The sequence below is a fragment of the Polypterus senegalus genome, chromosome 8, assembly GCF_016835505.1.
Source record: "Polypterus senegalus isolate Bchr_013 chromosome 8, ASM1683550v1, whole genome shotgun sequence".
Taxonomy (NCBI): domain Eukaryota; kingdom Metazoa; phylum Chordata; class Cladistia; order Polypteriformes; family Polypteridae; genus Polypterus; species Polypterus senegalus.
Window position 1 is genome coordinate 15,144,460 of NC_053161.1, and position 13,759 is coordinate 15,158,218.

Genomic DNA, 13,759 nt, shown 5'->3' on the forward strand with positions numbered 1-13,759 from the left:
AACAATATTCCTTCCAAATTCCCCATCCAGATAAGGTAAATAAATTCACAGTTGTCCACAATTCTGCCCCTCTGGTGTCGGCTGGCAAAACGAGGAGTTCTGATGATTGAGGACTCCTAGCTGTTATCACCTCTTCATCATGAAAGACATACAGTAAGTCTTGCGCCATGATACAATACTGTAAGTCCTTTGAAATTAGCGGAACGTTCAATTCCCCGATAAAAAGAATCACTTCCACCTTCTGACAAGACTGTAGGAGCTCCTGGACTTCTTACATGGCTCGTGCAGTAGCTGATCTGCTTTTTTACCCTCTGATTCCCCTTTTCCTTTTTTCTCCTCTTCTCCTTTCTCTCTTTAAAACTGTGCGCTTTATGCAAATGACTTCACAGTAAAACCATAAGTTCCACCTCTGGGGCACCGCTGTAAATCTCCGGATGTAAGAATCATCCCCACAACACCCGATCGAAAGCAGAAAACACATATTTATGTGGCAGTGCTACATACACTGTGTGCACAATTATTAGGCAAGTTGTATTTTTGAGGATTAATTTTAATATGGAACAAACACAGTGCTATCAGTCAATCCAAAATGTTAATAAACCTGAAACCTGAATGTTTCACAACGGAAATGTGAGTGTGAACATCATCAGGGGAATACATATGTGCGCACAATTATTAGGCAACTATTTTGTGCAGATTTATTATGCAACTAAAGGAAAAATGAAAAATTTTCCCATCTCACTTGTTTATTTTCATCTGTTATAGTGAGAATAATAAACAAACACCTCAAAATTTACAAATAAACATCTCTGACATTTCAAAAAAAATAAATCAATCAATCAATGACCAATATAGCCACCCTTCTTTCCAATAACAGTCATAAGCCTTTCCATTCTTGTAGTCTGTCAGTTTCTTGATCTGTTGACGATCAGCTTTTGTGGAGCAGTGACTACAGCCTCCCAGACACTCTTCAGAGAGGTGTATTGTTTTTCTCCCCCGTAAATCTAGCTTTTAAGAAGTGCCCACAAGTTCTCGATAGGGTTTAGGTCAGATGAGGAAGGGGGGCCATGTCATTATTCCTTCATCTTTAAGGCCTTTACTGGCTGGCCACGCAGTGGAGAACTTCGATGCAAGTGATGGAGCATTGGCCTGCATAAAAATCATGGTCTTTTTCCTGTATCACTGTTTGAAGAAAGTGTCTTCGAAAAACTGGCAGTAGGTTTGGGAGTTGATTTTGAGTTCATCTTCAATGCAAAAGGTCCAACTAGCTCATCTTTAAAAATACCAGCTCATACCAGTACCCCACCTCCACGTTGGAGTGGAGCTCTGTGCCCATTACTGATCCACAGGTCCATCCATCTGGTCCATCAAGAGTCACTCTCATCTCATCGGTCCATAAAACCTTTGAAAAAAATCTGTCTTCAGATATTTCTTGGCCCAGTTTTGACGTTTCAACTTATGTTTCTTGTTCAGTGGTGGTTGGGTTTCAGCCCTCCTTACCTTGGCCATGTCTTTGAGCACTGAACACCTTGTACTTCTGGGCACTCCAGGTAGGTTGCAGCTCTGGAATATGAAAGTACTGGAGGATAATGGGTTCCTGGTAGCTTCACGTTTGATTCTTCTCAAATCTTTGGCAGCTAATTTGCATCTTTTGTTCTCAACACGTTTCTTGCGACCCTGTTGACTATTTGCAACAAAATGTTTGATGGTTCTGTGATCACACACCAATATCTTAGCAATTCCAAAAGTGCTGCATCCCTCTGAAAGACTTTTTACAATTTTTGACTTTTCAGAGTCAGTTAAATCTCTTTTTTGGCCCATTTTGCCTGAGGAAAACTAGCTGCCTAATAATTCTGCACACCTTGATATAGGGTGTTGATCTCCTTAGGCCACACCCTCCCTCATTACACAAATACACATCACCTGACGTGCTTGAATCCAATAAGCATTCAAGTTAATACAGCTTGGAGTTGGAATATATGCATTAAAAATGATGATATGGTCAAAATACTCACTTGCCTAATAATTGTGCACACAGTGTAGATCCCCACCCCCAGTCGGTAGAACGGCGGGGCCAAAGTAGGGCTTGATATTGGCCACATGAATTGTTTCCACTATGGCATCTACACCACTACCCGTTTGTATGCGTAAATTAACTGGTCCTAAGCATTTTATAATTTTTACTGGACCCACCCATTTGGGCGCTAGCTTAGCAGCTAACTTGTTGACAGCACTGGAGAGTGGGTGAGCTCTAGTCCAAACCAAGTCCCCGACAGCAAAGGGTACCACTCGCTGTCGTGAATTATAATACTTAGCCTGCCTGGATGTTGCACTCACCAACCTCCTTTGTACTTGCTGCTTTAATTTTTCGAGGATCTGAATTGTGGTGCATGTCTTTGAATCAGGGAGAGGTGCTGGCGTGATAAGATGGTCAAGGGGACTTTTGAGTTGTTGGCCGATAGCCACCCAAGCAGGTGTCTAACCAGTGGCCTCATGCACCGCTGTGTTGATAGCAAATTCGAGCTCTGGTAATTGAGGACTCCTAGCTGTAATCCATGATCTATCTAGTCTGTTGCAATCCATGTATCTGGAGGATCCATCCATACCAGACAAGGAGGACATCGATGGCAATCCGCTGTTACTCGCGACTGTTTCTGAACGTCTCAACGCTGTAGACGAGAGAGTAACATCTGTGGCAGAAAGTACAATATCCCGTAAAGAGGGGCTCCGCGTGTATGTGGATACAGCGATCGCAGAGCTTAAAGACAACTTTTCTGCCCAGCTAACGGCTATGGAGCGGGAGATCGCCAGTGGAAAGAAGAACTATGTAAGGAGATATGGAAAAGTATGTCCACGATTAAAATGCCAGCTGCACATCAACGCCGGGGGTGGGGTTTTGCGTTTATCAATCCAGTGTGCTTCCTCATGTGCCACAGCTCCGCTTGGATTTCACAAAGATTAAAATGGACTACACTTCAGAGGACGTAATTGACTTTTTGGAGCGCGGGTAAGCTTTTGTGTCTGCTACACCGCTGGGCAATGAAGAGCTTATGGGGGTTATAAACACCTCTTTGCAAGGTCCAGGGAGAAGCTGGTAGCAGGCTGCCCAGCACAAAATCACTGACTGAATTTCTTTTAAATGTGAATTTCTAATCGCTTTCCTTCATTCTGGTTATAAGATGGAACTTGAAGAGTGTCTCCGGTCAATGGTTTAAGCACCCACCCAGTCCATAAGGGATTTTGCATACGATTATCGGGCTCTGTGTCTGAAATGGCAACCTGACATGGCAGAGGAAGAACTGGTATGCCGTATACTGAACGCCTGCAATCCACGCTTGGCTGGAGGACTGAGGGGAGTGGTGACCTCGGTGGAGAAACTGGTGAAGGTAGGTTCTCTGGTGGAACGAGACAGGGCTGCTTCCAAAGAATGCTGGACTTAAGTTCAGATTACCAAAAAGTAAGTCCATTCCACGAAAGCACCTAAAAAACAGAACAGCCTAACCGAAGATGCATTCATAGATACTGGAAGCCACTTCACTCTAATGAAGAAGAGCTTGTGGAAAAAAATGGCACTACCAGGGGAAAAACTTGCAATGGCAACCACAGTCAAATTTATTTTAGCAGATGGCACCAAGCATTTGGCTGTGGGTAGGGTACCGTTAACCTTCCAAATAGATATGACTCCCTGGAAGACTGAAACCTATGTTCTGGACGATAAGCACTTGACCATTCAATTGCTCCTTGGACTGGATTTTACTACCTCCATCCAGATGTCTATGAATTTGCATTTGAGAGGCTACTCTATAGATGGGGGTGAAATGCAGCCTTTCTTATCAAAGGCTCGAAGATCTGGGATGGTCCAGTCTCAACTTTTTATGCTGCTGAGGTAATGACATCCACGACCAACTCAATAGCCAGCGTTCTGGAACAACCCGAGGAGGTGAAGCCTCTATTGTGTCGATGGCCAGAAGTGTGGACAGAAAAACTGGGTTTGACTAGTACTATCTCTCATAAGGACTAAAGATGAGATCCCAGTTCGCCATCGGGCATACAGGGTATCCCCCCAGAAGAGGGAAATCATAAGGGGAGCATCTGGACAAGATGTTGCAGGATGGCATCATAGAACCATCAACTTCACCATGGGATGGGACATATTGTTTCTGTGTAGACTACAGAGGATTTAAATGCAAAAACCCATCATGATGCTTATCCGATGCCTCTAGTCCAAGAGATCTTGGAGAGTCTGCATGGTGCAAACATTTTTAGCACCCTGGACCTCCACAGTGGATATTGGCAGGTGCAAATGGATGAATATAGCTAACCAAAGACTGCAGTAATTACTCCAGAGGGATTGTTCCAATTCAGAGCCATGCCATTCGGGCTGAAGAATGCTGGGGCTAATTTTCAGCATCTGATGGAACAAGTTCTCAAGGAGTTAATTGGCAAAATCTGCTATGTGTATATTGATGACATAGTTGTGTTCTCCCCAGCACTGCAACCACATCAGCAACATCTAGAAGTGGTCTTCCGGCGGCTGCAACAAGCACATCTGACACTGAATGTGGAGAAGTGTTGTTTTCTTCAACCCCAGATTAGGTTCTTGGCCATGTGGTGTCGGAAAAAGGTGTTGAAGTGGACCCTGAAAAAATCGCAGTAATTCAGGGCTATCCTACGCACACAGATCTTAAAAGTCTGCAGAGGTTTCTTGGTCTTGTAGGGTGGTACCACAAATTTATCCCTTGATTGGCTGACATTGCTGCACCCTTGCATCACCTGAAGAAGAAGGATGTTCCATGGGAGTGGACAGCTCAATGTCAGGATGCAGTTGAACAATTAAAGGGGGCTCTTCAATCTCCACCCATCCTGGCTCAACCTGATGTACGACTCAGTTTTCAAGTTCACACAGATGCCAGCAACATTGGACTTGGAGCAGTTCTGACCCAAACAATCGAGGGGGATCAGAAGGTAATTGCTTATGCCTCAAGGGCTCTGCATGGGGCCGAGCTAAATTACTTCACCTCGGAAAAAGAATGCTTGGCGGTGGTCTGGGCTGTGGAAAAATGGCGTCACTTCCTAGAAGGGGTGGAATTCGAGGTCTTCACTGATCATAATGCCCTGACGTGGGCATTTAATCAGCCAAAGACGTTATCCCGATTGACCAGATGGGTTTTGCGCCTCCAAGCTTTTAATTTCAAGGTGGTCTACCAGAAGGGCTGCAACATCGTCCTGGATGCACTGTCCCGGATTGGTTGGATGTTTGGGGATATATGTGTGGTCACTACTCATACTCAATGGACAGACCTACCTTTAAGTATGCAGGACCTAGCTGTGTGCTAGAAGGTTAGTGAAGATTCTGATAATATTGGACGTGATCGCATACATTTCAAGGATATCCAGGGTGTACTTTTCCGTGTGGTGCCGGCTAAACTCGGAGGATCCAAGTGCCAGTTAGTGGTCCCAGAAGAGTATGTGCGTGACTTCCTTAAATATTATCATGACAGTCCTCTTGGTGGGCATCTTGGGCGGATGAAGTCCTTGATGAAAATTCTGGAAGTCGCTTGGTGGCCCACCATTCGAAGGGATGTTTGGAGCCATGTGAAATCATGTAAGATCTGTCAGCAAATGAAGAACCCCCCTGGTAAGCCAGTAGGATTTCTCCAATCCACTCTTACATCTGAACCCGGCGAAATGTTGGGTATTGATTTGATGGGGCCTTTACCTTCATCCAGAGCCCAAAAGACAGTGTTAATGGTTGTGGTAGATTATTTTTCAAAATGGGTAGAACTGTTTGCTCTCCGGGACGCCAAGGTTCCAAAGATTTGTTCTACTCTCAAAGATGAGATTTTCACCCGCTGTGGGGTCCCAAAGTATCTTGTGTCTGACGGGGCCCTCAATTTACTAGCTGTGTGCTTCAGGAACTGTATACAGCTTGGGGAGTCAAACAGAAACTCACTACGGCTTACCATCCACAGACAAATTTGATGGAAAGAGTGAATAGGACCCTGAAGACTATGGTAGCCTCCTATGTGGGCGAACGATACCAAGACTGGGATAAGTGGCTACCGGAGCTCCGATTTACTATCAACACAGCGGTGCATGAGGCCACTGGTGAGAAGCCTGCTCGGGTGGCTAACGGCCGATAACTCAAAAATCCCCTTGACCGTCTTATCACCCCAACACCTCTCCCTGATTCAAAGACATACACCACAATTCAGATCCTCGAAAAATGAAAGCAGCAAGTACAAAGGAGGTTGGGGAGTGCGGCATCTAGGCAGGCTAAGTATTATAATGCACGACGGCGAGTGGTACCCTTTGCTGTCGGGGACTTGGTTTGGACTAGGGCTCACCCAATCTCCAGTGCTGTCAACAGGTTCGCTGCTAAGCTAGCGCCCAAATGGGTGGGTCTAGTAAAAATTATAAAACACTTAGGACCGGTTAATTTCCGCATGCAAAGGGGTAGTGGTGTAGATGCCATAGTGGAAACAATTCATGTGGCCAATATCAAGCCTTATTTTGGACCCGCTGTTCTGCCGACTGGGGGTGGGGATCTATGTAGCGCTGCCACATAAATATAATGCTGTCGATCGGGTGTTGTGGGGATGATTCTTACATCCAGTGATTGACAGCGGTGCCCCAGAGGTGGAACGTACGGTTTTACTGTTTTCTTTTGGGGAGTCATTTGCATAAAGCACGCTGTTTTAAAGAGAGAAAGGGGAAGAGGAGAAAAAAGGAAAAGGAGAATTGGAGGGTAAAAAAGCAGATCGGCTCCTACAGTCCTGTCAGAAGGTGGAAGTGATTTTTTTTATCCGGGAATTGAACATACCGCTAATTCCTACAGAGTTGGGTGAGCTATTTTCAAAGGACTTACAGCATTGTGTCATGGCGCATGACTGACTGTGTGTCTTTTATGACGAAGAGGTGATTACAGCTAGGAGTCCTCAATTGTCAGAACTCCTTGTTTTGCCTGCTGGCATCAGCAGGGCAGAATTGTGGACAACTGTGAATTTATTTACCATCTTTGGAAGGGGAATTGGGGAAAGGAATATTGTTAATGTGTATATTTATATGTATATATTTGTGGCGCTACAATATAAGTATTATTTAGGGTGGAGGGGTGTTCATGTGTAAGGGATTGTATTATTTTTTTCATTTTATGTAATATATTCGTTATGTGATGATAGATATTGACTATTGTTTTTTTGTGGGATATAAATGTATCGGAATTAAGGGACTGAACTGTGTAGAATAAAGGGTATGCGGGAAATTGTTTGGGGTGTGATATTGGCCTATCCTTTTATCATCTGCCGTTACCTAGAACAGATTAGTGGTAGCAATCGGCTTGTGTTAGTGCGGGAGACGAATTGTTACACCACTGTAACCTTGTGTCCATTCATGATAACAGCCAGCAGTTTCTCAAGTTCATTTGCTTGAGTGATCTAACTTTACATGTCTAATGAAATTGTTTTTCTTAAGTAATCAGGTCACTTTTGTCCTCCTTTTCCCCCAAAGTCTTGTTTATTATTAAGAGTCTGTACTTTGTTCAGTTGTCTCTTTGTTTTTCCTGACTTTTACATTTTGTTGGTGGAACCTTGTTACTTGCACACATCAACTAACTTTTGAAACTATATTTTGCTCACAGTGTTGCTTAGCTTTCTTATCTCTTTATTATCACCTCATTCCTTACTTTAATTCCCTCCACTGCCACAGTGCTTTCTCATATCCTGTTCTTGATTGGTGTTGGTGTTTGTGGAGGAAGTTGGCATCTTGGAAGAAATGTGTTCTTGATAGCATGTATCCAACCTGTTTTATCCAGTAATACATTAATACATGGCATCTGAAACCATTCCAGTCGGTCATTTTGAAAAGATCAGTAGTAAACACCGTATACTGAACTGTCAAAATAACAGATTAAGCATTCTGAAGAATATTAGGAGGTTTTGCTTATGAGACTTTGGTGTGAGCTGAGTCAAGCTTAATGAAACTGCATTTAGATATGTGCCCTTAGGTAGTTTGTGTTGGTAATTCTTTTATGCTGACAGTTTTCAATGAACACACCAAAATAAAGTGTACTATATTTATGGTTTCTGTTGTTACATAGAACATAGATCAGTCAGAATTAATAGAATTTTGCATACAGTAAATTTCATATTTTTAATGCAGCTTGTTTTTTTCTTAAAGCTATGCCACTTGTCATAAGCAGACTTTTGGAAAAGGGCCTTCTTCACCCTAACATTTTCTCTATTTAGTGTGTATTTCAGTTTGAACAGTGTGCTTTAAATATTTTAACTAGAGCATAGTTTACTTGTGTTTCATTGGCTTTATCCTCGGAGAACAAAGAAGAGTAGACTGACTGCACACACTTTTGGAATGCTAGAAGTCCTAAATTTCAACATCCTCACTTTCTTAGTTGAATGATGCAAGCATGTTAAAAATGGACTTTTGTTTCTCCCTTGAAAATGGCAATGTTGTTAAAACAACCAGTAAGTGCATGTTTTCTGTTGGTTCATCTGAGGTCAAGAAATTTTGTGATGGATGTTAAGATTCAAACTTCTTATTTTTATTAACATCTGTTTTTAATATCAGCTTTTGGAGTCTAGTTTATTGGAGCATTTCCAGTTGAGAGTGTAATATAATGAATGTAAGATAATCAAAACCTAGGGTTATCGTAAACAAAGCACTTATTTTCCCTAAGCTAGTTTGTATTTATTTAGATCCATTCTTATATGGAAACAAATTTTTTTTTAATAATAATCTGAAGAAGATTTCTTTCTTTTGCAGGACTGTGATGCTGGGAGGCAGAAGCTGAAACTTTGTGAGCCAGTGTGATTGAAGGGAAGGCAGAGACCACCAGGTCGTGCCCCCAAAGAAGTGTAGCAGGACTCCCTTGCCATGGGTGACAGTGGCGGGGGAGGAGACAAGATTAATGAGGCACATGTCCTCTTTGATCGCTTTGTCCAGGCCTCTACTTGTAAAGGAACTCTCAAAGCATTTCAAGAGTTATGTGACTATCTGGAATTAAAACCTAGTGACTATCGAGTATTTTACCAAAAACTGAAATCTAAGCTCAACTACTGGAAGGCAAAGGCTTTATGGGCCAAACTTGACAAGAGAGCCAGCCACAAGGACTACAAGAAGGGACGGGCGTGTGCCAACTCTAAGGTATGGATTGTAAAAGTGAAGCCAAGTACTGTTTAGAATCATGATTTAATACAGTATTACCTCTTCACACATAATATACAAAATGGTCTGAAAATAAAATACATTAATGAGCAGCAATAGTCAACTATTGTATTCTTTCATGTATTTATTGCATAAAGGGCTCTAATCACAAGAAAACATTCATGTCATAAACAGAACTGTAGAATCGGTGATGGACAATAGAGTCACAAAGCTATAAGGATGCCTATAGGTATCCTGTTCCCTTTTCTCCTTTCTTAAATGTTGCTTAAAGCTCAGTTATCTGCTTCCTGATGCACATAATATATTTTACAAACGTTTTAAGCTGAGGTGTAGATAAATTTAGACAAAACAATCTAATAAAAAGCCCTTTTAGCAACAAGTACTATTGGATTTTTCAGAATAGGGACTTTGATAGGTTTTCTCACTTTCAATTTGCTGGTTATCTAAGTTAATGTTCTTTAGGCAACATCCACACTAGCATTTTCATTTAAAAATGTTTTTTTTTTTTTTTTTAAAACCAAAACCATCTCCATCTACTCTAGTGTTTTCACATCATTTACTAAAGTATCTTTGAACACACTAAAATTACACACAAAAATGAATATGACATATATATACAGGGGTTGAATACATCAGAGAAACAAAAAAAATCTTGAAAGGGTGGGAACGCAGCCAGCCACAATAATTATGAAAACAACTGTAGTGACCAGTAAATTATTTGCATGTTGCATGTGTATGCAGAATTCAAACTGTATCAAATGCAATTCAGATATATACAGGTAAACAGGGGAAAGCACCAGTTCTGTATTTGCTATGTTGGAATACGGTTTTCTTCTATGAAGAGTGACCAGTTAGGTCATGAGGCATTGTAGGGAGGAGCATCTAATCATCTAATGCCTTGAATCTTCTCATAAAATAGTTGTTATTATTATATTATTATTATTATGAAAGTTTGCAGGCTTTTCTGAGGTCATATATTAAAAAGACTTTGTGACCCAAAAACAGAAATTTTATTTCTATCAAATAAAAGCTATGACCTCATGCTAATCAATCAATCAATCAACTTTATATTTAAAGTGCAGAATCATAATACAGCATGGTCACAATACACTGTACACATTAGAAGAATATATGGGCCAAAATTTCAAGTAAGCAAATAAATACCAAAATTAAAATAAAACAACGTAAATGTTGGAGGAATAATCTATACTAATAAAAGGCAAAGCCCTCACTGACTGACTGACTGACTCATCACTAATTCTCCAAGTTCCCGTGTAGGTAGAAGGCTGAAATTTGGCAGGCTCATTCCTTACAGCTTACTTACAAAAGTTGGACAGGTTTCATTTCAAAATTCTACGCGTAATGGTCATAACTGGAAGCTATTTTTCTCCATATACTGTAATGGAGTTGAGCTGGATGGCCGTGGGGGGCGGAGTTTTCTGTGACATCATCACACCTCCCACGTAATCACGTGAACTGACTATCAACGGCGTACGTAGAAAACCAGGAAGAGCTCAAAAAAGCGCTGAAGAAAACATGCATTATATAATAGGCAGCGAAACAATAAGAAGCGAGCGACTGACATATACAACCATATTCATGAGTGCTGCTACTTCGGAAACAAAGTACGGTGTAAACCTAAAATTTAAATTAAGTTCATAGACAGGTGCCTGCCCATATAAGGCCATCCGTCAGCGGCAATCCAATAGAAACACTGCCGCTAAATATTCACGGTTGAAGGACTGATGCAGAGGAAGATGAGATGGTCAGGGTGGTGTTTGGCACAAACTCAGCGAAACTGCGAGAGAAACTTTTAAGTGCCGGGTCTTAGCTAACATTACATACAGCCATGGACATCACACGAGATCGCACCAGCACAGCTGGGAACCTTCGATGCAAGAACACCAAGCGGCTCACGTGAACTGACGCAGTGCACAGACAAAAAGCAACAGTTCCAAAGAGTGCTGAACAAAAACTGAATTACACAATTGAGAGGGCAGCAAAAAAATATGAAGCGTCTGATGCATACAAGCATATTCATAAGTGCAGCTACTGCGGAAACAAAGCACACGGTGGAAAAAGTGAATGTCCCGCTAAAAGAGGAAGACGAGCTGTTTATTGATGCAGTAAGAAACGAATCGATGAATGAAACCTCTTATCTTTACAACGATTGACAAACATGGAATGTAACTTGAACACAACACATCATACAAATACGACCCTGATTGAAACAAATAATGATAATCAAATCCTTGATGACAGCAACACTCAATAACACTCACAAAACAATTACTGTATATTGACAATCATGTTACGTTATTTTTAAAATGTTCCCTTTTCTTTTCATAACTTCTTTAACACACTACTTCTCTATATATATATATATATATATATATATATATATATATATATATATATATATATATATATATATATATATATATATATATATATATATATATATACCCCGATCTCCATACTCTCAAATAGACAAGCCACATGCCGTGGCGCAATTGTAGAGGCTTCGCCTCTAGCGCCGACATCCGAGGTTCGATTCCTGAGAGGAGATGTACTGAGTATGTACGCGCGCTTCCTGATTCATTTTAACCTCGCATCTCCTTGGTTTGGGACGTATGAAAAAATACGCGGTTAACGCAGAATCATGTTACGTTATTTTTAAAATCTTTCCTTTTCTTAGCACAAGCACAGCTAAGAAGCTTTGATGCATGTACTTCATAACAAAAAATAATGCATTTAATCACACTTTTAATTCCAAGCAAAGGGGAACTTTTGTCAATGCATGATTTCCTGGTATATCGATTACACTGATGCACACATCACAGCTACAAAAATGTTAGAGTCGGAATAAAGCGCTTTCCTACGACTGATCTGAGGAAAATTTCATTTCAAAAAACTACCCGAGCGAAGCCATGATAAAAGCATGGTTTTGTGCACACTGAAAAGCAAGCAAAATTAGATGCATTACAGAAAGCGGACTTTGTGGCTCTTATTGGGGATCATTGGACTTCTGTGATTGTTAGTAATTCTAATTACATCTAATTACAAAATGTTCAATACTGTTTTAGCCTAATGTACAAAATAATTTTGGCTAAGGTTACTCAGAGTTTAAAGATTAAGTTGGTCAAATTACCTTTTATGTTTCTGACTTATTTTTTTAAGAAGAAAAACTACACTTTATGTTGAAATTTTGGTTATTATTATTTAAAGACAATACCATTCTGAAAATGTACTTAAAGTACTTAAACTACCACTTTATTTTTAAGTCTGCCCAATTTTAACCAGGGATGATATTTTTGTTTCTGTTTTGAATTCAAATGCAGTTTAAAAGCATTTTTTTCAGAAATTAAAAGAGCTTGAGTTTACAATATTCATGTCCATGTCTATTATTTGATTCTGTTGCCCATTAAAACCATTTTAAATAAAAAAAAAACACTTGCGATTTGGGGCAAATTTACATGTGCGATTACATATGATTAAATCAAGATTAATTATTACACAGCCTCTAATTAATTGGATTAATTTTGTTAATCGAGTCCCACCCCTAATATATATATGTAGATACTGTATATATGTAGATTTGCATATATATGTGTATATACAGTATATATGTAGATATTGTGAACTTTGCCCGGACACAGACAGGCGGACATCTTGTTAAAACACCACCACACGTTTATTATACACAATATTTACAATAAAGGTCACAAAGACCCCAGCCAATGGTCACTCAGACCTCAGTCACGTGCACAAACAAACCCCAAACAGTCACAATCCTGGCCACAATGCCTTGTCTTCGGGCCGCCTCCACAGCTCCTCTTGCCTCGTCCTTCTTCCACCCGACTCTAGCCTCGAATGAATGGAGACAGCCCCTTTTATAGAGGACCCGGATGAGCCCCAGGTGTTCCCGGCAATCTTCTTCTGGCCACCCCAGTGTGGCGGAAGTGCCGCTGTCCTCCCGGCTGCTCTCCGGGCGCCGTCATAAATCTTCCCCCCAGCACTTCCTGGTGTGGCGGAAGTGCTGGGGTAACAGGTCCCCAAGGCACTGGGGTGCCTCCTGCCCTTGACCCGTGGCCCCCAAAGCAACCCGGAAGGCAAACCCCAAGTGATCCAGGCAGGGCTCTGACCCTCTTCCGGTCCCTCCTGGCGTCCCAGCCGGGTCATGGCCCCTGGCATCCCTGACAATATGTATATGTGTATATATGTATATGTGTGTGTATGTGTGTATATATGTATGTGTGTATGTGTGTGTATATATATATATATATATATATATATATATATATATATATATATATATATATATATATATATATATATATATATATATATATATATATATATATATACACACAGTGGAACCTCAATTCACGACCATAATTCGTTCCAGAACTTTGGTCGTGAACCGAAGCAATTTTCCCCATAGGATTGTATGCAAATACAATTAATCTGTTTCAGACCGTACAAACTGTATGTAAATATGTAAAAATATGTAAAGATTAAGCACAAATATAGTTAATTACACCATAGAATCCACAGTGTAATAGTAAACTAATGTAAA

General features: G+C 40.8%; 1 protein-coding gene across 23 annotated transcripts in view; it reads left to right on the top strand.

Annotated features, from left to right (window-relative positions):
- Positions 1 to 13,759, top strand: part of LOC120533808 (protein-methionine sulfoxide oxidase mical3a-like) — a 457,937-nt gene that overhangs the window by 162,312 nt on the left and 281,866 nt on the right. For all 23 annotated transcript variants that reach the window (XM_039760805.1, XM_039760806.1, XM_039760797.1 and 20 more), the window contains one exon: positions 8,779 to 9,159. In XM_039760805.1, the coding sequence (XP_039616739.1) occupies positions 8,890 to 9,159 (270 nt within the window). In that variant the 5' untranslated portion in view covers positions 8,779 to 8,889. The remainder of the gene's footprint in view (positions 1 to 8,778; positions 9,160 to 13,759) is intronic.